Raw genomic sequence first — 23,387 nt, 5'->3', positions numbered from 1 at the left:
TCTCTGTTCATTATCTGCTTTCGCAAGCGCGAGGATTGGGAACCAACAAGACTGGTCCCACGTGCAAATGGAGCCATGAAATATGGAAGGTACACGGTGTGCCTTTGACAATAATGGTCGTATTTTAGCACTTTTATCCCCTGATGGACGGCTAAAACTATGGGATTGTACTGTTGGATCGTTAAAGCATGAATATACTCCCCCATCGCACCTTTCTTCGTCTTGTACGTGCCTGAGATGGAGTCGAAGTTCTCGAACAACGGTAAGTGCTGGTGAAGTCCCATGAGTACGTTGTGTGTTTTCTTCAAAAGAATCGTTGAGTTCGCTAAGTTTGCAGGAGAATAAGCGATTAAGTAGCCACCAATCTTCGGTTTTATTAACATTGGAACTAACGGCAGAGGTTCATTTTGGAAATAACGGTTTAAACGCGTGATTTACTGTGGAGATTCCGAAGACCCGTCGACATTCGATGAGGCTAAATGGTCATGAAATTGTTTATGTAACTACATTAATTGTAGCTTCTTTTCAATTAACTGCGTGACTGAAAAGTCTGTGATTCCAGTTAACTATCCACATGTCTATAATATCGTATTGAACAGGAGTTTAATATGAATAGCACGGGATTTCGTATTGAATTAAAGAATCACTGTATGGCGATCTACACCAGATTTTTTTGTCACGCTGTATTCAAGCTTCAGTAGTTTAGACTACATGTATCTTGCACATTTCACGATTACCGTATCCCACAGTAACTAGAACCACTGATCTAATGTCTATTGTATAATTTAGTCAATTGTATTTATAAGTATTATTAGATCGTGATATGTTCTATTAGATTTTGTTAAATGGTGGATTATTCATGTTATCCTAACATGCATGCAGTTAATTGAATACATGTGGAACCTCATTACCAGGTATCAAGGCAATCAGATAACAGATCTTCAAGAGCCTGGTTGACCATTGTAGCGATTCAAATAAACCTTGCAAACATGAAAATCTTAAGCTTTGTCTTTAATGCCTGTCATTTATCCTGTTTCCACCACCAACATTAGTAAGATTTTAGTTCACAAAAACAGTTTTCCTTCTATACATTGACCTTAACTGTTATAAAGCTGGACTCAAACAAATTCACTATAAAACTGATCTAAATTTGCATACGCAACAACATTTGCATGCACTATGCACAAATGCAAAATGCACGTGGTACTATAACTTACTCTAAGTTTGGTTGATTCGTACTCGTGTTGTTTTTTCTATGCAACGAACGCTATGCGATTACGGTTCAAGACTTCAACTTCAGACTAGCAATTTGGACCTTAATATGAAATATATGTACTCTTGCACGAATAAAGGAAGCCGCACGAAGCGCGATATTGTTTATTTCTATTGTTACGAATTCAAGATGTAAATCATTTTCTCGAAAAATTCTTCGAGTGTCTCGAAACTCAAAACATGAAACTCAAGCCTCGAAACTCAATTCTCGAAAGCATCGAGTGTCGAGGATTGAGTTTCGAGTCGAGACTGTCAACTTACATTTGAACGGTACTGTAGACGCAATTTAAACAACTAATTAATTACATCTAAGTACCCTTAACACCTGGTTCATCAAAAGTGGTGCACAAGGAGTTGCAATATTCAAACTGCACCCTGGGATGAGGCTTTAATGACTCAGCACAGTAAAAACATCATTGGCATCTGCATTTCCTACTGTTGACTTACAGTTGACCCAGTTGATTCAAGAGTCGAACATTTTTTCATAAATTGAGCACACATCATCATCATCATTATCATCCAGTTTTTCAATAACCTGAATATAATGCAACCCGGACAATCCTGTAATAAAAATATGCATGGATAACAAACGTGTGCTTCAATGTATCTAAATCTATACATAGTATGATGATCGCTTCAAGCGTGAAACTCGAGTAACTGTAGTTTCTATCTCAATTCATAACTTTTTAGATATACATAATGCACACAGCGTAGCAGATATCAGGCAATGTTTACTGAAGCTATGGCAGCTTTTGCATGTATATTTGTCACATGAATACATGTGTTTGGTTATGAATATCTTGCTTTAACACCGTGTGGTACGACTGTGAACTTCTGAAAATGTTATTGAACCTCCGCAAATGGCTACAGTACAACCTCTCTTTAACAGTACTGATGCATACAACAAGCACACTGTACTTGTTACTCTAAGCAAGCAAGCTCTCTACAATGCACCTGTTCCCTAGTCTGGCAGTTATAGAGTGGTTCCCCTGTAAGTCTCCCCACTGCTAGGAGAGGACTATCACCTTCCTTGAAAATATGTGTAAGTTCCCTGATTAAAAGCCCCCCCTCCCCTTCCCTCCCCTCCCCTCCCCTCCCCTCCCCTCCCCTCCCCTCCCCTCCCCAACCAAATCCTTGATATGCCAATATTTCTGATAATAAAGCAAAGACCTTACATCTTTATATAAAAAGTCTACAGCTGTATCAACAAAACCTTTTAAATAAAACCCAGGTTTCCCAGTGGACCATCCCATGATGTGCAGAGTATTTGCACATAAACAAAAGGAAGCAATCTCCTTAAACCTCATTTTGTCTGACAGGCAACTCAAAGAAGAAAGAAACAAAAGACTTCCAAACATTCTACAAATACAGATGTTGATTCAATAGCACTTGGTACATCGTCAGGTGATGTTCTTGTATATAATGTGTCTGCCGGAGAAGTAAACCAGAGATTGGTAAGTTAGTTTTATTGCTATATTGTGCTGCTAAATGTTGAAGGTACTGTTTCACGGATGGTACCTCCATCTCAGCCTTCCCTGACAGTCTTCCTTATTCACACCAAGTCTTGTTTCTTGTGGTATATTTTTACTTATTTAAGACAAGTAGTGTGTTTCTACAAGTAATCTTATGGTATGCTGCAATCCAAATCTGGCACGGTGCTCTCATGGTTAGTACGCTCATCTCCAGATTGAGTTGTTCAGGTTCGAGCCCTGGCCGGAGACATGGTGTTGTGTTCTTGGGCCAGACACTTACATGTAACTCTCACATTACCTCTCTCCACCCAGGTGGGTGAAATTAATAAATGGGTACTGGCAAACTTTATGCTGGGGGTAACCCTGCGATGGACTAGCATCCCATCCAGGGGGGAGTGGAAATACTCCCACTTGCTTTGTGCTACAGAAACTGGGATAAGCTTTGGCCTGATGGGCCACTTGGCTCGTATGCACACTTTAACTTACTACTCCAAATCAGGTGTTCTAGGTATGAGCCCTTGCCAGGGACATTGTGTTGTGTTCTTGGGCAAGACACTTTGCTGTCACAGAGCCTCTCTCCACCCAGGAAAATGAATGGGTACCAGTGTCTTACTAGGGTAACCTTGCAGAATGCTTAGAACAACCCTACAATGAACTACAATTATTGTAGCATCCAATCTAGGAGTTTGAGGTGGGGTAAAAATACACCTGGCCACTTCATGTTGTAGAAACTAGAGTTAAGCACTGAGAGCTATGAGCTAGTTGCCAGGGCTTGACCATTTGGATCCCAGGAGTGATCAAAATCTAATTTCTCATCACAATGCCAATCTATTATCAAGCAAATAGGTGGCAAGACTGAAGAAAATCAGTAAAGCAATTTTGTCTTGATGTGCCACCAAATTCTCAAAACTGACATAAAAAAAACTGTATGGCTGTCAGTAAGAAGAACTGACATTTTGAACTTGGGACTGAAAGGGTTAAGGGACTTTACTTTTTACATGAAGTCTATTGTAACTTGTTTACAATGTAAGCCAATGCCTTCTGGAGAAATGTCTATGCACCAAATGACTTCTTTTTGAGGGAGATTATGCAAAAAAATCATATAATTTCTTACGCACAAGAGTGGAAAAGCCATGAGAAACTGTACATGAATACAGATAAAGTGTATAAGCTTGATCTTCTTGTAACACTTTACTGTAAGAAATCATGGGAAACAGGGCTGTGCTCTAGAAGTGCCGGGGCACCACAGAGGACTAACTTTTGCCTTTGGCTGAAAAGTTTTACTTTTTTCTTACACTGGTTTGGAACCTTTGGGCTCCTCATAATTTTTCTTGGACTACAACCTTGGGAAAGAATGTTTGTGTACTGTGGAAACATATCATTTGAATATGCCTCACAAAGTGAAGGTTCCTATATTTTCACTGTGCTATATTAATATATCTATTGATTATATTATGAATATCGATCGAGTGTTGATATCTTTTAGCAATTAATGCGCTTGATAACAGCTTAGCTTGAGCTTCAGCTTACCAGGCTTGTTAGTGGACTCTCCTTACATGTATGCGGTGTCTGCATACAGGCACAGATCAGCTAAAATACCCTTTTGCAACCTTCAATAACAGCCTTTTCCTTACAAAATAAAATAACCATTAAGCAATGCATTTCTCAAGTTGATAAATTATTGACAAAAGAATGAATTTTGCCTACAGCAATGTTTGGGTTTGCAAAAGTCAAATCTTGATTAATGAGTACTCAAACATGATAAATTTTGATGTTGTATGAATAATTTATATTCAGTTTTTTGGAGATCGTTTGCAAGTGCATTTACTAGGCCAAGACATGAATATTTGATTAAAGAACCTTTTTAAAGTCCGTCATGAAAGCTTTAACATGTTGAGTTAGGCAGTTATTTCTTTATAATGTTCTTCTTGCATATTAACTTTCCTTCAAAAAGGTCCTTATGGCTCTGAGTTAGTTATTTTTATCAGATCGATCTAGAGAATGGGTACATGTACATGTACTGTATGTCTACTGTATGTCCACTGTATCACAGGCTTTGTTCCTGCTAACTTAAAGTTCATATTTTTTCGGTATGGATAAAGCAACATTTGACAAATTTTTGCAACACTTTTACAGCTGTTCATTTTGGGTTGTCGATTCACTTTTCAAGACCAGAAACACCATGTTATGAATATCTTTAGGTCTTTAGGTACATGCACATCTTTATTTTTCCTTAACAGCCTTTCTAGATTATATACAGTGCATTTATAATTCATGTATTAAACAATACTACTAGATGAGGTTTTTGTGATATCCAGATTAATCAAGGTCAAGGTAGGGGTTATCAGCCTCCACTTGCGGCTTCGTCTGATAACCCTTACCAAGACCAACACAAAGCGTGCGAACTTGATGTGATTAGCCTTAGAAATCTTGCACCATGGTCATACATGACATGATTACCCATGTCCTTGAGTGTCCTTGACATGATTATTGTATAATCTGCAGCTAGATGACACAGATGCTGCTTTGGAAAATTCACTGTACGCTTTCAGCCAATCAGAAAAAAGATATTGAGTTCACTGTATAATACTGTTATTAATTTGTACCTTTGAAGGAGGGAGGACATGACAACAGAGTTAATGATCTGTGTTGGAGTGAAGATGATAGCACGTTGTATTCTTGTTCAAATGATAAACATGTAACAGAGTGGAACACAGGAAATGGGCAAAGAAAAAGGTGAGGCATCTTCTCTGTTGACACTTTATTTCTTGGGCATGCAGTAGACTACAGACTTCTGATTGTGCAGTTGCACTTCAAAGAAATTGAACCCTCAATACCAGATTCTGCATGTGTTGATTAAATATGTATAAAGGCTTTTGCAAGTTTAGGTGGATATCATTCTACTGCGATTATCAGTTGAGTAAGACACGACAGAACTTTGGTGACCACGTTTTAATGTTCAACTTCTGTTAATGTCAGGGGTAACTGGCTCTGTTTCTAGTGGCAACTTATCGGCCTTTGACCTCATGAGCAGCAAAGCATGCAAAATTGTAGGTAATGATATTGTTACTATTGGAAATGAGGAAAATTGCCTGTGGCGACTCCATAATTTTAAGCCCAAAACTCTGTCACCAAAGCTCTATTACGCCTTACTCAACTGATAATCGTAGTAAGCTAGTAGACTTACACTAACCCATTTTACACCCGAGGAATACGGTAGATGCATTTTTTGCCCATTGGCTCACATCAACCTGTACAACTTAGGGAAACTCTAGCTTTCAGAGCACTTTCAGTTTTGAGGACAGCATTGAAGACCCTGGAGTTTGAATACCATGTATCATTGATAGTAAATGGTTTAAACCCAGGAGTATCAGTAGTTCACCTTGTGTGATCATCCAGGTGAGGGTAGGTGTAAAAAAAACTGTTGTTGGTGACTGACATTTTGACAACCTGAGCAGAAGTTATCGTCAGAGTGAAGAGAATAGTGTTTGTCAGTCAATGGTGTCATAAGTCTGGTCCATTGAAAGTGATTCCCAAGGTCAGTTTAACCATGATGATATTGGCTGGAAGACTCGTGTAAAGTTTGTCAACAGTCATTGGTTGGTTCTAGTAAGTTTCAATCTGTCTATTGTAAGTCAAATAAAGTTAGTATGTTTGAGTGTTTGTTCTAAATTAGTGTACTAACTCTCTATAGTCAGTTATTGTCTTACTGATTTCCGCTAAGGCTGTCAAAACGTCAGTCACCAACAACAGTTCTTTTCAGAACTACCCTCACAGTGACAATCACACCATACAAACTAATACAGTCTGTAACTGCATATGTCGTATATGGTATTGTGAGTTGTAAATATTACTTTTCCATGTTGTTATTCCTGACAGCAAATGGAAAGCTGACAAACATGGTGTAACATGCATCAGACTTGGTCCAAAAGGAAATACACTTCTCTCAGCTGGAAGAAATATTAAACTATGGGACCTGGAAACCAAAGAAACACTTAAAGTAAGAAGAGTAGAAATAAGTCTGTTGGTTACAGTAGTGTGAGTGCTGGTGAGAAAGTGAACACCATTTTCAATGTATTATGAACTTGAAATAATCAAATACATGCAGTTCTTACTAATTAAAAAAAAAAAGACAAAGAAAAGAAAGCTGACATTTCAAGAACTGCATGTACTGTAGGCAGACTTAATTAGTCAAGTGCAAATTGGTGGATTTTAGTTCACATGGTTAAAATTGGTTTCACATTTATTTAATCATATCCCCAACAAAATGCTGATTGAGATTGGTTCTACATAGTACATGTATGTATCCAATTGCCAGGGCTGTCATTAAGGGCCGTAACCCATAACACCTGTTACAGCTGAGTATGCGTGATTTTCCCTTGATATTACCAGTGAAATTGCCTGTAGTTGATCAAATTCAACCACAAAGTAACAAGTTTGCTACGGGTGTGGAGAATGAGGCTACAGGTGACTCAAAACTTAATGACAGCCCTGCAATTACAATGTTAATTCCTGGTTTCCTTCTTTAGAAATTTACAGGTCATGCATCTCCAGTGTCGCATCTCTTGTTTATTCCAAGTCCCCAGTCACATGACTCAAACGCAAACCACATTCCAATTAATGGTATTAATGGTCAATACTTCATTTCGGGAGCAGAGCAGGACAGATTAATGAATATCTGGTGAGTGTATTGGTGTATGCAGGAAATAAGCTAAAACAAGGGTTCTTCCCTTACACAGGTATCTATCCAAGGCCCTGTCCACACTTGAAAATGAAGATTTTGCTCTGAAAATGTGTCAAATGATTTCCCTCCTAACTACACCAGAGGAATTTAAAAATGCAACAGTCACCACTGATTTTGGATTTGTCTTAAAGGAAAACAACGTGATTATTAAGGTGCCATTTTCAAAACGCTGTGTTTTCAAATTGTTTTCTGTCCACACACACACAAAAAAAAAATGGCATTTTCATATTCTATCGGTTTGTTGAAGACCATTTTCGAAAAAGCTCTGTTTTAATGACAGAGTGTGGTTGGTAGGCCAAATAGTAGAAATAAATCTGTGTTTTCAGATTCCTCCAGCGCAGTGTGGACTCTGCCAAAGTTAACAATTTTCTGTCCCTCATCAAGTACCATACTGTAAAACCTCCATAAATAGATGCCTTCCTTATAATTATATGGACACCGGTCGTAAGCAGACTCTAAGCATTGTGCTAAGAAAGTCATGTCCATGCCTGGGGCTAGTGGATGGTGTTGCTGTTGGGCTAGTGGGTTCTGTTCAGCAAGTGAAGTTTGTTGGGGAAAATTTGTGAGGAAATTCAAGTTACAGAAAGACTAAAAGAGATGAAATTTCTTGAGGAGGGGGGTAGCAAGAATGACTTTTGGGGCTAGTAGATCATACATGTAGTTAAAGCTTGCTTGAAGGGTAAGCCCAAAATGTGGTTTTCTTTGCAATTGGGCCCTGCTTAGTTATGGACCCAACCACAAGCAAACTCCACATTTTAACCTTCTGTAAAGGTCTATATCTTTCTCCGCAGTTCAAATATATGATCTTTCATATATTCACGTGTATAGTACATCTCCATCAGGCACTTTTTTGGTCCCAAAAAAGCACCTTTACCAAAGGTTTCACTGTGATTTCAATTTTTCTTTTAATCTGATGACTGGAAAAGAAGCCAGATGTGTATATTGATGTTCTATTTCTACTACCACAGGTTTGTGAACTTAGACACACAAGACAAGACTGCATTAGTCTCACTTTCGCTCACAGATGAACCAATTGCTGTTGATGTTGTGCGGCACAGTAGTCGAGACAAGGTAGGGAGTAGTCTCATGGAGCTATTTCTAGCTCTGCAGCATTTTCAACATGCAGAACCTGTAGATCACTTCTATTAATAATGTGTCGAGTGTACTGACCATCATAGCAAATCTTGACTTGAAAAAGACTGTTGCTGTTGCTGACAGTGCATTTTGTATGTAGCATCATTATGTAGACTGTTGTATTAATAAACTGAGCTTTTACATGCAGGTTAGTGCGCAGGAAGAAATGTGTTTAGTAAGCATCACTTATTTTTAATTGTCTTTAGCCAATTCACATCGCTGTTGCCTCAAAGGATGGTCAACTTCATATTTTTGAATATTCTCTAAATGGGTAAGTTTTTTGTGCATAGTTGTTACAGTACTGTCTTACACACATAACTTGCCTTCCCAGCTCTGCTTCATTAAAATTAATTTTTGTCATGCATTTGTTACAATAATGGAGATTGAGTTTGTTGGTGGACTCTCTTAATTTGCATTATTTCACGGCTTGTGTTTATAGCCCACATAATGCGCAGTCTAATTCTAGGTCATTGATCTCCCACAGGCCAATTACAGGCCTGCAGAAACAAAGCAAAAAGCCATATCATAAACAACACATTAACCTTGAATGTTCGGTCTTAACAGGAAAATCTCAAACCTCGGCCATGCAGTATTGACCTCACTATCGCTCGGTCAATATGGCTAGACCAAGGTTTGAGATTTTCCCGTCAAGACCTCACTTCCAGTTGATACTGTAAGTAGTTAGTAATAACTGATATTTTATTGTTTTAGTGGTGGTAAGAAGCCATTAAGACCCACAAAAACAGTCCAGCTTGCATCTTCAGAAAAAAAGGTAAATTATATCATAAGTTGGTAGAATGTCTTAGATCATGCAATTTATTTAGTTTTACTCCATATTAGAACAATAAGTTCTTTAAGCGCTGAGCTGCTTTTTTGCCTTTATGCTTTTAGGAAGGAACCCCGTCACCCATACCAGTGTTATGTGTCCGTTTGTTTTCTGGAAAAGAACCTGAAGTGTTGATTACCTATGGTTCTACAGTGAAACCACAATTTGAAACTTTGGTGAGAGATTAATATTTAATGCAGTATGTTGGTTCTGTACATGTACATGTATGCGGGATATAACTTCTGAATCAGCTTTTCAGAGTATAAATCAGTTCAGTATCACCCAATTAGTGGACTAATGCAAATCCTGCATTTTAATTGGCTACACTACTAGAGGACTATTAGTAATAGTCTTCAAGTAGCGAAATTGGTGTAATCGAGTGTGACGTTTTTTTTTGTTTGTTTGTTTGTTTCATTCCCAATAAAATATTTCTTCAACTTGCATTTGCTAACTTTCTTATTGCCTTTTCTGTCCGACTGGTTGGGTGATACTAAAACAATTAGACCCTTCGCCCTTAAGGGCCACGGGTCAATAGCCCACGAGGCTTCATGGGCTATTGAATCGTAGCCCTTGCGGGGTACAGGTCTAACTGTTAAGTAGAATCCTGCTGTATGAGCATCTCTTTAATATGGCCACCTTGTTTTTATGGCCGCTTTTTTGTGTCTGGAAAAAAGGCTATGTCATTTTGAGCTCTTGAAAGTGTAGTGTATCTTGAAAACTCTTATAAAAATTTTAACATGATCTCTAATAAATGTTTTCTGTTTTATTCTTTCATCATCACAGGCTTATTCGACAATGGAAGAACACACATGCCTGATGCGAGAGAACACGTCAAACCTCCTCCTGAACAACAGTTCACATGAACCCTTTCAAGTCGACAAAGGTCAGGCTTCCTTTTCAGAGATGACAACCCTGGGTGCAGGAAATATGGCACTGGCAACTCCTGCTCCACTGTCAGAAGAGGATCATACAACAACAAAAAGGAAAACAAGAGATCTAAGAACAGAAACCCCAGAGGAACAGGTGTGTTTAATATAATCTTTGGAATTCTATCAAGTGATCTGGATTTTGCTACTTCTCCAAGATTACATGTCAGTCCATCTCAAGACAATGCAACATTTTATCAGGTTCATCAATACTGACATTCTGTCAGGTTCAACAATATCTTTATTGAGGGCTTGAACCATAACCATTTGTTATGGAGTCCTGTGTACAGCCATGTCACCACCTGTTTATTTGTGCATTTGATGCATACATCATGAAGGTCACTATCTTTGCAAACTTTGATCATTGATTATAGGAATCGTGTTAAAAATAATAATTTCTGACCCATTACCCCTCTGGGTTCATGGTCAAAAGTTAAAGTCATTAAAAATAAAATCAGAGAGGGCCAGTTGCGTGGTTTTATAGTTAAAGAAGACAGTAACTGGAAATTCAGCAGAAGTATGTTTTTATCAACAAGATTTTTGGATTTTTCTTTTACAGAGTATTGAAGACCGGTTAAGAGCAATAAACAATGCATCTTCGGAAACGCAAAGGTATATAATACAAATGTATGAGGGGTAGTTTGTTGTTGACATTGAACGTTTTTGTTAATGGACTATCATTTTGGAATTGGTATATAAAAGACACAAGGACTGGTTATTTTGTTGTTAGTTACAGTCACAGTTTGCAGTCACTTATGGCTGGTGAGTGTGCGTACCTCTCCAGAAAAGTGGGTGAGATTGTGAACCATCTTTGGTGACATCTGGGATAATATCAAGGTGGATTCTTTGGAGGGCTGAATAACCAAAGAATCAGAATGTCAAAGTCATTGAATAAAGTAAATATAATTGTTGTTGTTGTTTTTTTTTTTTTAATTCCGTTATCCCAAGTAGATTGGTTGTATCATGTACCACCTTTTTCCCTTTGTACTGAGTAACTCTAATCATACTTGTGGTTTTATGCATGGTCGTTAACCACACAATCCTGGATCTGCAGGTTCCAGTCCATTGAATGACACTATATGACCATATGCTATACAACCTGCTTGATTTATTTGCAGAAGGAAAAGAAGTGGTCCTCCAACAGCTGATTCATTGGCGCAGATACTCATACAGGCTCTTCATAGTCAAGATAATACTCTTCTGGAGGTCTGATACTGTGAAATATTTTATGGAATACAGCTGGTTACGTAAAGTTTAAATAGCAAAGATCCACTGAGATCTACAGATTAACCTCAGTTAAGAGGTTTCTGTCCCGCCATTTCAGAGTCGCAGTTTGATTTGCCAGGCTAAGGGAGACTTGTGCTTGCTAAAGCGATTTTAGTGTCACCATCTTACAAAGTCTTGAATTTACCATTTCACTACCCCTCAAAGACATTTTTATAGGCTTACTCTTTAGCCAAAATGTCTTTAGATCAATAAAAGCTGCTATCAAGCTGTCACTTCTCATTTTAACAATCAAGTTGATTCTAATAAAAATGACCTGTTGGAATCATATTATAGTTATGTGTAAGTTCAATAGCTACATTGACTTCAGCTGTATTTTTTAATCAATTTGCAGGATGTATTACAACATGGAGGAAAGAAAGAGTCAGTTATGAAAAACACAGTTAAAAGACTCCCCGTGACTCTAGCGATTCCTTTCTTAAAAGAGGTTTGTTGTCTACATCATATAAATACAAGCACATGTTTGGATCTTCTTTTTATTGGTAATTTACATTTTTATTTTATTTTTATTCCAGCTTGTGCACAAAATGGAAGCTACTCCTTGGAGGTGAGTGCAAGTTGCAATAGTCTCATTGCTACATGCTAAGGAAACCCAGATAAGTTCCTATATTGGCCCAAATTTTACTGTCAAAACTCTTCACCTTTGCCTTACCTATGGATTACAGTCAAACCTCCACTAACAGCCTCCTCTCTCCAACAGCCACTTTTTTAGTTGCAGCAGACATTCTATATATTCACTCTTATTTTAACCTCTCTACAACAGCTACTTCTCCACAGCAGCAACTGCCACTGAAGTGAAACCAACTGCCAAAATATTCTTGCAGCAATGGTCAGTTAATCAATGACTGACAAACAGTGTTTACAAAATCCCATTTTTTATTGCAAAATGTTGCAAAACTTGATCCGTACCGCAGTTCATTGGCCTCTGTTGTTGTTTGGTTTCTGTTTCATTGATATATTTTGATTGTGTTATGTATTTACATGCTACAAAAAGCATTTCTCAACAATAGAAATGATGCACCCCTACCCCCCAAAAGAGCAGGTGTCATATTACACCCCTAGCTTCCCATAGCAGCCACCTCTCTATGGCAGCCACTTTCCTCTGTCCCCAAGGTGGCCATTATGGAGAGGTTTGACTGTATTAGAAACTTTAGTGTGACAACATTAGTAAGTACTTCATGTACTTAAACAATTATTGTTTTTGTTTTGTCTCCAAATTTCAGGGGAGAACACCTGATTTTATGGATCAAACATATTTTAAGTGCCCACATGGCTTATTTAATGACAGTAAGTCTTTTCACCGATATACAACTATAATGAATAGATTGCCTATGTTTTAGATAGAATAGAAAACATTTTCGATGCTTCTATTGGCTTAAGAACCCAAGTGGAAGTTTTGAAGAATGTGACATGCTTTGGGAACATGAGCCCTTGGCACAACTTATTCAAATTCTCCCAAACTCTCATTTCATGTAGTTATCAAAATATATGCTGTATTTGCTCATATAGTCATTAGGTAAACAGTTCATGCTACATGTAGGAAACTGTGTTTTTATAGTCAGAGTTATATGGAAATACAGATCCTGTGTGTATAATAAAGCTGGAGGTTTATTAAAATTTCATACAACTTGTATATCACCTTTGGGCAGTGAACCACCAAGTCTACTTTCATTCAAGTAAGGTTGTTCCAAGTTGTCCACATTTTCCATTTAACACATTCAAGAAATTTTAGTAACAGGTATTACTTTTTTTTTCTCTGACCAATTTATTGTATTCCGCACAACAGGTACCGGATCTTGTGCACTCACTCAGTGGATTATATGCCATGATGGAATCACGTGTGGGTGCTTTTACTAAACTGTGCAAGCTTCAAGGCCGTCTGGACCTGATGCTCTCACAGGTATGTGTGTTTTGAAATAACTGATGATTGAAATGATAATTATTCACTGACTGACATCAGAGGACCACAATGTGTGACCAGGACTACAAAGCCCTACATACCTAGCACTATCAAATCCTATGCAGGGAACTCTCTTTACCAGAGACATGAATGATGAGTCAGTTTTGTGATAGGAATTGCCGTCAGATCAGTTATTACCTGAAGACATCTTAAACTCTGACTGTCTCTGGGACAATAATGTTCCACCTAAATAATGCTTTAATTCGTAAATTCTATTCCATAGAGTTAGTTCTGAGGGTGTTCTTGTTCTTTCTGTTTGTAGGTGGATTCTCAGAGCTATGGTGCCACAGATGAGGATGAGCATGTTGAGCCTGCAGTTGTGTATCAAGAGGAAGGTGTGAAATTTTATTTTTATGACTGTATGACCTTCCCTACCCCAATCATGTCCAGCTATTCATTTACAACTTGCTGTTTGAGATGTACATTTTTACGTACTAAGTGAAATCCACCCTTTTCTCTTCCACTTCCTAAACACAATGCACATTTGTTGAACAATTCATGTTACATTTACGGGGTATGTAGTTCAAACCAGTCTGTGTACATCAGTGAACGTAAACGGGCTACAGTACATGTACATGTTTAACACCTTATTAATAGATATGACCATTGTGTATTAGGCTGCTTACTGTGAACCTAACATTTACATATAGTCTTACACGCTTGTGATAAGGCTTTGCTATTTGGGTACTCTCCATGTTTTACCGTACTGGTAACGTGTATCATTGTACTAAAGCATAACTGTTCATGCATAAGATTTAGTTCTACCTACTAAAGTTACAGTCTAAATGTACATGTATGCCAGGTAGCCTTTCCTTAGTAAGCTGAGAACACCGCTTTTTTTAATTCAGGTATCTAAAAGACTTCTCTCAGTGTGAGGTTAAATCACAACTTTGTTCATTTTTGTTAGACTCTGAAGAGGAGCCTCTTTTACCTATGGAGACTGAACACTCAGAATCTGATGTATGTTATATTCACTGAGTATAGTTTGTGTGTTGTAGAAAGGTCTTTCGATAGTAGTAGCCCAGCTTCACATTTGAGTCGCAAAATGTCGAAAAAATTAACTTCTTTCCCTTAACGTTCTGCTAAGTAGCTTTCGTTTCATAGCTTTCACACTAGGGTTCCATATGCAGACTTAAGGTCATTCCTCACATTTGCATTGCGCATCCTTACTGCGCATAATTTATGGCGTCATTAGCGCGCGCTCGTGCACGTGCACATTGAAAACATGACGGATTTGCCTTGATATTGAGCTCTGTCAGTTGAAAAATGGCTCTAGCTCACCAACGAGCACGGGCACCCCAATTTTTTTTCCAGTCATTGTAATCAACTAATCATAAGCTTTGCGTGAGAAAAGACTGATCTAATTTCTATTGCTGAGAATTGAATAAATAAGAAAAATAGCAGATACACTGTGGTCTTTTCTATTTTGCAGTCGGTAGCCACGTCAAGAAATTTGGTTCAAATTTTTAATCAAGGATTTAGCTTTCTGCCTGAATCAAACTTAAAACGTTTATTTGTGTCCGACACATTGTATTGACTGTAGTTTAATGCGTGTTCTTATGAGTCCGGGCTCCCAAAGATGTTACAATTACTGGGAATGCGTTCTTATAATAAGCATTAAATAATGCCAAAATGGGGCATTTTCAATGCCTCACTGCTCCTTAATGAGCATGGGCACCCTCCTTTTTTATTTCAAAATTGAAGTTGTCATATGACAAATATTCAGTGGACAAAGTTTGAACAAAAATCTATTGTCACTTCTATTTCAGAGGAATTACCTTAAGTTAGAACCACTTTGACAGCATAATAAACAGTACCACATGGAAATGCTGCTCAATAGCTTTCATTTGAATGGTCACACACTAGAGTTTCATCTTCTGTTGAATCTGAATTATTTTTTTCTGACATTTTACTGTTCGGCCTCGCTAGCGTCTAACCCGTTGTGCTATAAGCACTGACTGAAGGCAAATAATAGATTTTAACTGTTTATTTTCATTATTTAACAAGAGATGATGTTACTTTCTTAGGAAAATTGGGAAGAGGAGGCAGATGAGGAGTCAGCTTCAGAATCAGAAGAAGAAAGTGAGACTGGAATTGAAGAAGAAAATAATGAAGACGATCAATCCGACGAGGAAAGTTGAATGTACAAATTCTCAAAAAACAGATCACACTGTAATTAGGTTTTACAGAATAAAAATAATAAGTTGTGCCCATATTTAAAACGTTTGTTTAGTTCTCAATGCTAAATGAAGTGGCCTTGGGAATGGTTGGGGTTTTTAGGCAGCACGTGTATGGAGCCGTTTCTGGAAAGCTTTGACTTTTTATTGATATTAGAGTTCAGACAACGTCGAAATTAAGAAATATATTTCATTGAGATATTCTATTGTTATTTTCGCGTAAATAAGAAATAAATGTGGAGTTAAATAACTGAGTGAATGTGGAAAGACGGCTGAAAATCAACTTGAACTTGATAAATTGGTAAATTGACCCCCAAGGCGAATTTGGAAATGTGACGTTTCGATCGTCGGCCATTTGTCCATTGTCGTAAGAGCAGAGCATGACAACTGGATGGGAAGTTGCTCGCGCCACTTCCACGAGTATCATTTGCCAAGAAGTATTGATTCAGCCTTTACCAGGTAAGTTCGCTTGCTGTTTTTCTGTTTTAAGTTTGAAGCTATGTCGTTTTAACATTCAAGCACGCCTTATTTTTGTCAACGTACGTTCTATTGTTTTTGCATATTTCCTGACCAGTGAAACACCCAGCAAACGTGCAATTTGTAAGACTGACTCTGTCTTTTGTTGTCTAATTAACAAAATAACTAATCTAATCCACCAATACAACCCGTGCTTGCTTACGCAATCCACGGGTTAAAATTCGGGATCGGAAAAAAGCACTGAAAAGATTGTTTAATATATTAATAACATAGGTAAGCTTGAAATCCTTATAAGTGTTGATAACTGTCAGAATATTTCAAGCAAATATAGCCATCGTTATTTCTGTTCTTTCTTTTCATTTGGGAGTAAACGTGGCAGAAGAGGTGGAAGACCTTGGAAGATGGTCCCAGTTGCTTGAGTTTCTCTTGTGGCAGGTACGGTAAAGCGACATTTATACCCAGCGTAGTTAGTAGAGGGGACCCTCTACTAACTATGTACACAGGATGTAAACGTTATTTGGAAGGTGTAAACTTTATCGTAAATGAGTCCCTTTTTACTTTTGCAGTGGTGTGTTATGAATAAAACTTTGGGATTGGGTATTTTGCGGCAGCTACATGTAGATATGCAGGAGATCTATAACGGATTTCCTCCTTTGGGAAATAATTTCAAGTTCTGCTCTTACCGTTTGGGACATCAAGTCAAGTGAAACCTTCTAGGCCCAACTGAGTTTCTGTAGAATGAAGCGGCTAGGAGTGTTGCTTCGCGCACCAAGATGCGATGATCACAGGCAAACTGTCCGGTTGCCCCAGCACTGTCTGGTTAGAGCCTTTAAGTGTCTTGCCTAGGGACACGACACAATGACCCTGACCAGGGCTCGAGCCCGAATTTGGATCGCTAGTTCCGCAGCCCAGCACACAAGCCGTAAAAATAACGAGCGTTTTGCTTGGGGCATCAAGTATTTACAGGCAGTTATAGAGACATGAATGATGAGTCAGTTTTGTGATAGGAATTGCCGTCAGATCAGTTATAAACTGAAGACATCTTAAACTCTGACTGTCTCTGGAAAACAAATTACATGCATTAACTGCACTTTACTGTATTCTGCAAGTTCTTAGACGTTTTGTAAAATGTTTGCGTATCCTTTTGTAGATCCAAGTACCTCCTCAAACAGCGCAAAATGTAACAAACAAGCAACTACAAGCTGTAATACTCAAGCACCATGTAAGTAAAGGAATCATGAAGAACGAGTTCGAACATAAACTGTTACGATGTACCTGTAGGAGCGAGACACCCTTTCTACACAGTGTTGTAAATTGAAGGCAATGTGTGAGACATGAATGATGAGTCAGTTTTGTGATAGGAATTGCCGTCAGATCAGTTATCACCTGAAGACATCTGAAACTCTGACTGTCTCTGAGCAACAAACACTTTATGTTGATCCTCGCGTGGCTGTATTGTAAAATCTTAGATTTTTAATGAATTCGTTTCTGTTTCATGTTTAGATCCCAGTTCCCTTCCACCACGGTTTGAAATGAAGCTAAGCCAGCTGGAATGGACATGGAAGGTAAAGGAATTTTAAAGTAACGACAGAGTTAGTTTTACTAACTCTAAATAGGTTTGTTAAACAATTCTGCCATGAGCTTGATGAAACGAAATATACTTCAGAAAATAGCTCCCTCCCCGCCCACTGTAGACGGGCCGGGACGTAGTTCAAGACACGTTCAAGGAACACAACACTCTTGACTTTATTCAACGCAGGCAAGGAGTAAACAACTTAGCTTCGACAAAAGACTGTTCACAGGCTCTCAAGTCTCCTGTTTTGCGCTGGCGTCTAGTTCTCTCGCGATTCTGTCCGCGCTTTCAACGATCGAATAAAAATATGAGAAAATAGAGGGTTGTGAACAATCTACTTCGACATGTGTCCTCTTCGTAGACCGGTTTCTACCGGTTTCTACCGGTTACGAGACTAAACCCTAAGTGACGTAATGGTCACAAAGTGTCGCACTACACCATATCTTTGACATTATGAATCCCTCCCACAGTATGCCCCTAACCCCTTGGGACTGATATTTTAAAATGTGGAGTTTGTATTCAAATTCTCGAGATCTGAATCCCTTTTATTTATTAAAATTCTGTATTCATTAGGAGTTGAGTTTTGAAATGTGACATATTTTAGAGAAACTTCCCAGAGACATGAATGATGAGTCAGTTTTGTGATAGGAATTGCCGTCAGATCAGTTATTACCTGAAGACATCTGAAACTCTGACTGTCGCTGGAAAACAAATTTTTAACTGCACTTAACTGTATTCTGCAAGTCCTTTGTCGTTTTGTAAAATGTTTGCTTATCCTTTTACAGATCCAAGTACCCTGAAATACCTCTTCAAACAAAGCGCAAATTGAAACAAAATCAGCTGTAGTACTCAAGCACCATGTAAGTAAAGGAATAAAAACGAGTTGGAACGGCTTTTCAACAGTCACAATGTACTTGTAGAAGCAAGGCACCCTTTCTCCAGGTATTCTAAGAAAAAAATGGGTGAGGGTGTGTGGCCCGCTTCCCAAAAGCCTTACCCTATTTCAAACCAAAATCTGCGAATTTCCGCAGCCTATTTATGACCTGACCAAAACTTCGATTCCCTATTAAAGACCTGACCCTTAAATCAATGCCCTGTGCCAGACCTGCCTTATAATCAGTTCCCTAGTTCAGAACAATGTTAAAGGCGATGTTTATATGCTTTTATTAGGTAGGATACAAAACTGTGATGAGAAAAAGGGCTTCTTCTAATAAATATACCCAATTCAAGACTAGAATGCAAAAACTATATACCCTATCTCTGACCAAAACGGCTAAAGAAAACATACCCTCCGGGGCTGCACATTTCTTACATAGCCCATATAAGGGAAAACCCCCTCCCCCTCCCCCCCCCGGGCCCTTTCTACACGTTGTGTGTTGTAAATTGACGACAATCTGTGAGACATGGATGATGAGTCAGTTTTGTGATAGGAATTGCCGTCAGATCAGTTATAAACTGAAGACATCTTTATTTTAACTCTGACTGTCTCTGAAAACCAAACCTTATTATCATAGCTGTTGGTATCTTCTGCAGTATATAGTCACTGTACTGTTTTATTTTGATATTTGTTTTAGATTACGAGAACCCGGTTGATTCCCAGTTTGGTGTACGGCAGACGAAAAACTGCTTTCTCAGGGCGACAACGCTTCCATGGTCACCATACAGTACAGCCTTTAAGGCACCGTGTAATCTACACCGGAAAACGCATCAAATGTCTTCCGTCCACACTACGCCGGGTGAATTTAAAAACACAACAATCACCTGTCATTTTGGATTTGTGTTTGAAAAACACCCAGTCAGGGAAATCACATGATCATCGTGACGCCATCGTTTTCAAAAACTCCGTTTTCAAAATGGTTTCTGTCCACACGCAAAACAAAACAAAAAACCGACGTTTTCAAATTCCCCCGGTTTGAAGAGCGTTTTTGAAAAGCTCCGTTTTCGTGATAGATTAGACTAGACGGTAGGCCTAACTGTCGAAATAAAGCTGCGTTTCCTCTGGCGTAGTGTGGACGAGGCTCAAGTCGAACTTCATCGGAAACACAAACTTTCGTTTCCTACAAAACGCCCTTTCAGTGACAACCTGTCGCGTCCCAGCAGGTTTCACAACTTCGTTCTAGGGTATCATCTTGTCGAGGCAGAAAAGAAAGAGCACGAAAAATAAGATAGGTCTGAAGATTTTTGATTTTTGATTGTATTGGGTCAGGTAAACTTTACCTATATGACACAGACACCAAGCCGGGTACAGTTGTTGTTCGCATTAAAGAGGTTTCTATAAATCAAATAATTTATTTCGAGGTATTCTTCTCCAAGACAGCATTTTTGGAGGTAAATAATTTTAAATTTATTTGATATTTTTACGTAATAGGTGTCCCAATTAGTGGGCTCCCAGGGAGAGTCGCTTTGAAGCTACATGCACGACACATAAATAAAGATACTATTGATAATAAAACAGTCTGATGTGTTCTGACATGTTTGTACCACTAGTAATCAACTCCTGAACTATGTGCTATGAACTATGTTTGGTATCAATCCACGTCTTCGCGAAACAAATCAGGACAGGGCATGAAAGATGTCTGTTGATTGACGCGCTGTAGACTGTTGACAGTTATCCGAAGTTGTTTGCATGTGAATAGTGAAACCTCTGAACCTTGTCCTCAAACAAATCAAAAGTTGTTTGGTATTGTAATTACGTAACAAGATGTTACCAAATTAAAGATAAAAGTTTTAAGTTTTGTCTCTACAACGTTCTGGCGTGGAGAGCTTTGGCAGAGCTCACTTGTGTGAATTTCGTGCCTCAAGTGAAGAGTGAAGTAACCTATTGTCGGGTGTTCTGTTTTCGTGAAAAAGAGACCTGATTGCTGGTTATATGAACTTTGATAATTCTATTTAGTGCGCTCCGTCCACCAACCCCTCCCCTCAATTATACGCCCCCCCCCTCCAAATTTGAAGGTTTTTTTGTATTAACGGATCAACAAACGTCCAAATACCGTAACGAATCGATTTAGCGCCGCACCTTGAGTTAATGTCCTGTGGCAGGTCACGTGATTAAAGCGACATTAAAATAGGCGCGCGACTTATGACTTAGATTGGAGCCAGCACCGAAGTTTTGCCTTATGTACACGTGACGTGGCGGCCTGTAGAGTGTTTGCACGTGCGGCAGCCATGTTGGTGCTCTCAACAGAGCCTCTTCCAGGCTTTCAATTAGTTGGGGCGCAGCGCGAAAAAACGGCGGAGCGACATAAAGGAAAGAGAGGCTCGGTGCCTGGCCGCGAGCGGTCTGGACCGTTCAGGAATCAGGCTACCCAATCAACTGAACGCCTGGAATAAGCTATCCCAAATAAGAATTTTTATGCAAAAATGTCCAAACGATCATTATCACGTGATGAGTTATGATGGTGCGTTGCGTTAATTTACGCAATTACGATCACTATTTTCTCCAAAACAAAAATATCTCGTGATTTTTAGACATTTGAGAATTTAAATGGGGTGCCCGCTTACGAGAGACCGTAAGCAAAAGAAAGATCTTATTACGAGAGAATATCCGCAATTGGGAATCTGTAAATACAGAGTTTGACTGGGAGGTAAAAAGGGGAATTGAAAACAGTGGTTGTAAGTAAAGCTGTCCGCTTACGAGAGTGTCCGTTAATGGAGAGTTGAATGTATCTCATGATCTCTTGTGTTTTATAGTGCTTTGAATTTTAACATATTTTCTTGTAGTCCATTCCCTGAAGAGTCAAGTACAAAATATTGGAAAATATTACCGCTATATCCCAACAAGAGAAAATGATCTGTAATCTCTTGAGGTTTGAAAAATGTAGGCGCTGCGCGCGTTCCTCTCATCCCCGCTTTAGTAATATGTCCGCCAGCTCTTGCGATAGTGACGTCATTCTGTCAACTCATTTATAGGAGAATCTTTGTTTACAATATTTGCCTCATTACTCCAAGCGGTACAGTTTCTGATGGAGCTACAAAGAGGTTAATACTGAATATTGAAAGGGCACAGCACGATTAAATGTCGCAAGGAATTTGAGCGCGATGTACTGAATACTTTTTGTGCGACGCGGGTTTAAAAGCTCAAAATTTTACAAAGAATGTCTGAGCTCATTAGCGCTTTTGCCACACGGAAATTTTGATGTTTTTGAAAGCCAATTTCTCCTCGAATATTATACCCAAAGAGCCAAAACTTTCACCACTTACTAACTTTCACAAGCTCTTTAAGTTTTTCTAGTAAAATCGTGTCTAGCGCGATGTCTTCTATGCGCAAAGTCGTATGTTAATGAGGAAAAATGTGAACAATGACGTCAGCAAAGATTCGCCTATTGACGGATGTGGTGTCCCTGCTGAGAACTTTAAAATTGAATTTTACAAAGATGAGCATCGCTTTTGAGACAGTTGAACATTCTGTTTTGTTGAAGTGACCAAGTCGAGTTTGATTCCTGTTAAGTTGAACGTTGTGTTGTAAAGTCCGTTAGTGATAACTATAAAGTTGGATTTTGAGCCAATAGTCCAATGTCCCGAATGCCGATTACTCACCCATTTATACTAAATCACAAAGTCCGGTGCTGTCAATCGTAGTGTTGAACTATAGTTGAATGAGTTAAAAGTTCGATGTCGTTAACTGTATCCTCGTCTCTTGTGTTAAGTTAGATGTGAAATTACAAAGTCTGTAAAGCGTCTGAAGTTGAATGTGGAATTCAGACATTTGATTTTTTTGGGGCGAAGATGGAATACCAGAAGTGCTCGCCTACTTGTCTGGGTATAAATCTCTTTAGGCTCCAATTTCCGTCGCAGCCGTTACTTGGGTTGTTACGTAATGGGGAGTTTTTTCTTGTTTTCTTTTTTGTGTGTGTGCGGTAGCCCCCCAAAACTTCTGCGAAGACCCCCGCAGGCTCTCTCCCGTGGGGTATTCTCAAATTATTTCGAGATTTTATTTCGAACACATGTCACAAGCTTCGCAATCCCACAAAAGAGCTTACGTTTGACCTTAAGTTCATTAACAAAGTTCCATCTATAGACAAGTGCAGTGGAAGTTATGTTGTGCAGCTGAATTTACATAGCCGAATGATTCGGTATTTATACTATGTAAAAATTTGAAGACTCAAATAAACTACTTGAAGTTTATTGTTGTATAGCTATTTCCGCAAGGGATCCTGTACCGAAAATTATCTCGCCAAGACAAGTGCAATGCATGGATATTGTTCCCCTTTTGTGAAGCTGTATACTACATATACTTTAAGAGCATCTGGGGTGGAAAACATCGAGTTGATACCTAATTTAAAAATAACAATCAAAAGGAAAACAATCCTTGCCATTGCACTTTTCTCAGGACAGGATCATTTGTGGAAATACGGACTTAAAAGTGAAGGTCTATAACAATTAAAACCAGAAGAGTTTTGCTCGACAGTCTTTCGGGTCCCGGATTATTTGCTGAGTTACAATGCTTCACTGTCAACATTGCGGCGGGCCATAGAGCTGGGAGCAGAACAGCCCCATTAATGGGTCATAAATAGTAATTGTCTCAGCATAAACTGTTACATCC

The 23,387-nt window shown here is 38.7% G+C and overlaps 1 protein-coding gene across 3 annotated transcripts; it reads left to right on the top strand.

The window, feature by feature from the left end:
* Positions 1-40: 40 nt before the first annotated feature.
* On the top strand, positions 41-22,074 carry LOC145469387 (WD repeat-containing protein 43-like). 3 transcript variants are annotated; one of them, XM_081453090.1, is made up of 23 exons: positions 41-262; positions 2,592-2,726; positions 5,359-5,480; positions 6,624-6,744; positions 7,274-7,425; positions 8,457-8,559; positions 8,829-8,893; positions 9,334-9,394; positions 9,514-9,624; positions 10,232-10,471; positions 10,934-10,986; positions 11,493-11,580; positions 11,993-12,085; positions 12,174-12,205; positions 12,882-12,945; positions 13,445-13,558; positions 13,881-13,953; positions 14,526-14,578; positions 15,646-16,707; positions 17,423-17,494; positions 17,776-17,837; positions 18,631-18,705; positions 19,420-22,047. In XM_081453090.1, exons 1-19 carry the CDS (start codon positions 83-85, stop codon positions 15,757-15,759), a joined length of 1,974 nt encoding a protein of 657 aa, XP_081309216.1. In that variant the 5' UTR covers positions 41-82; the 3' UTR covers positions 15,760-16,707; positions 17,423-17,494; positions 17,776-17,837; positions 18,631-18,705; positions 19,420-22,047. The 3 variants fall into 3 exon arrangements, with proteins under 3 accessions (XP_081309216.1, XP_081309217.1, XP_081309215.1); XM_081453091.1 differs by having other exon boundaries at positions 15,646-17,494; positions 17,776-17,853; positions 19,420-22,074; XM_081453089.1 differs by having other exon boundaries at positions 15,646-17,494; positions 19,420-22,052.
* Positions 22,075-23,387: the final 1,313 nt, after the last annotated feature.

The sequence above is a fragment of the Orbicella franksi genome, chromosome 15 (assembly GCF_964199315.1).
Source record: "Orbicella franksi chromosome 15, jaOrbFran1.1, whole genome shotgun sequence".
NCBI classification, from domain to species: domain Eukaryota; kingdom Metazoa; phylum Cnidaria; class Anthozoa; order Scleractinia; family Merulinidae; genus Orbicella; species Orbicella franksi.
Note: the sequence above shows the minus strand (reverse complement) of the source record. Positions and strands in the feature narration are given on the sequence as shown.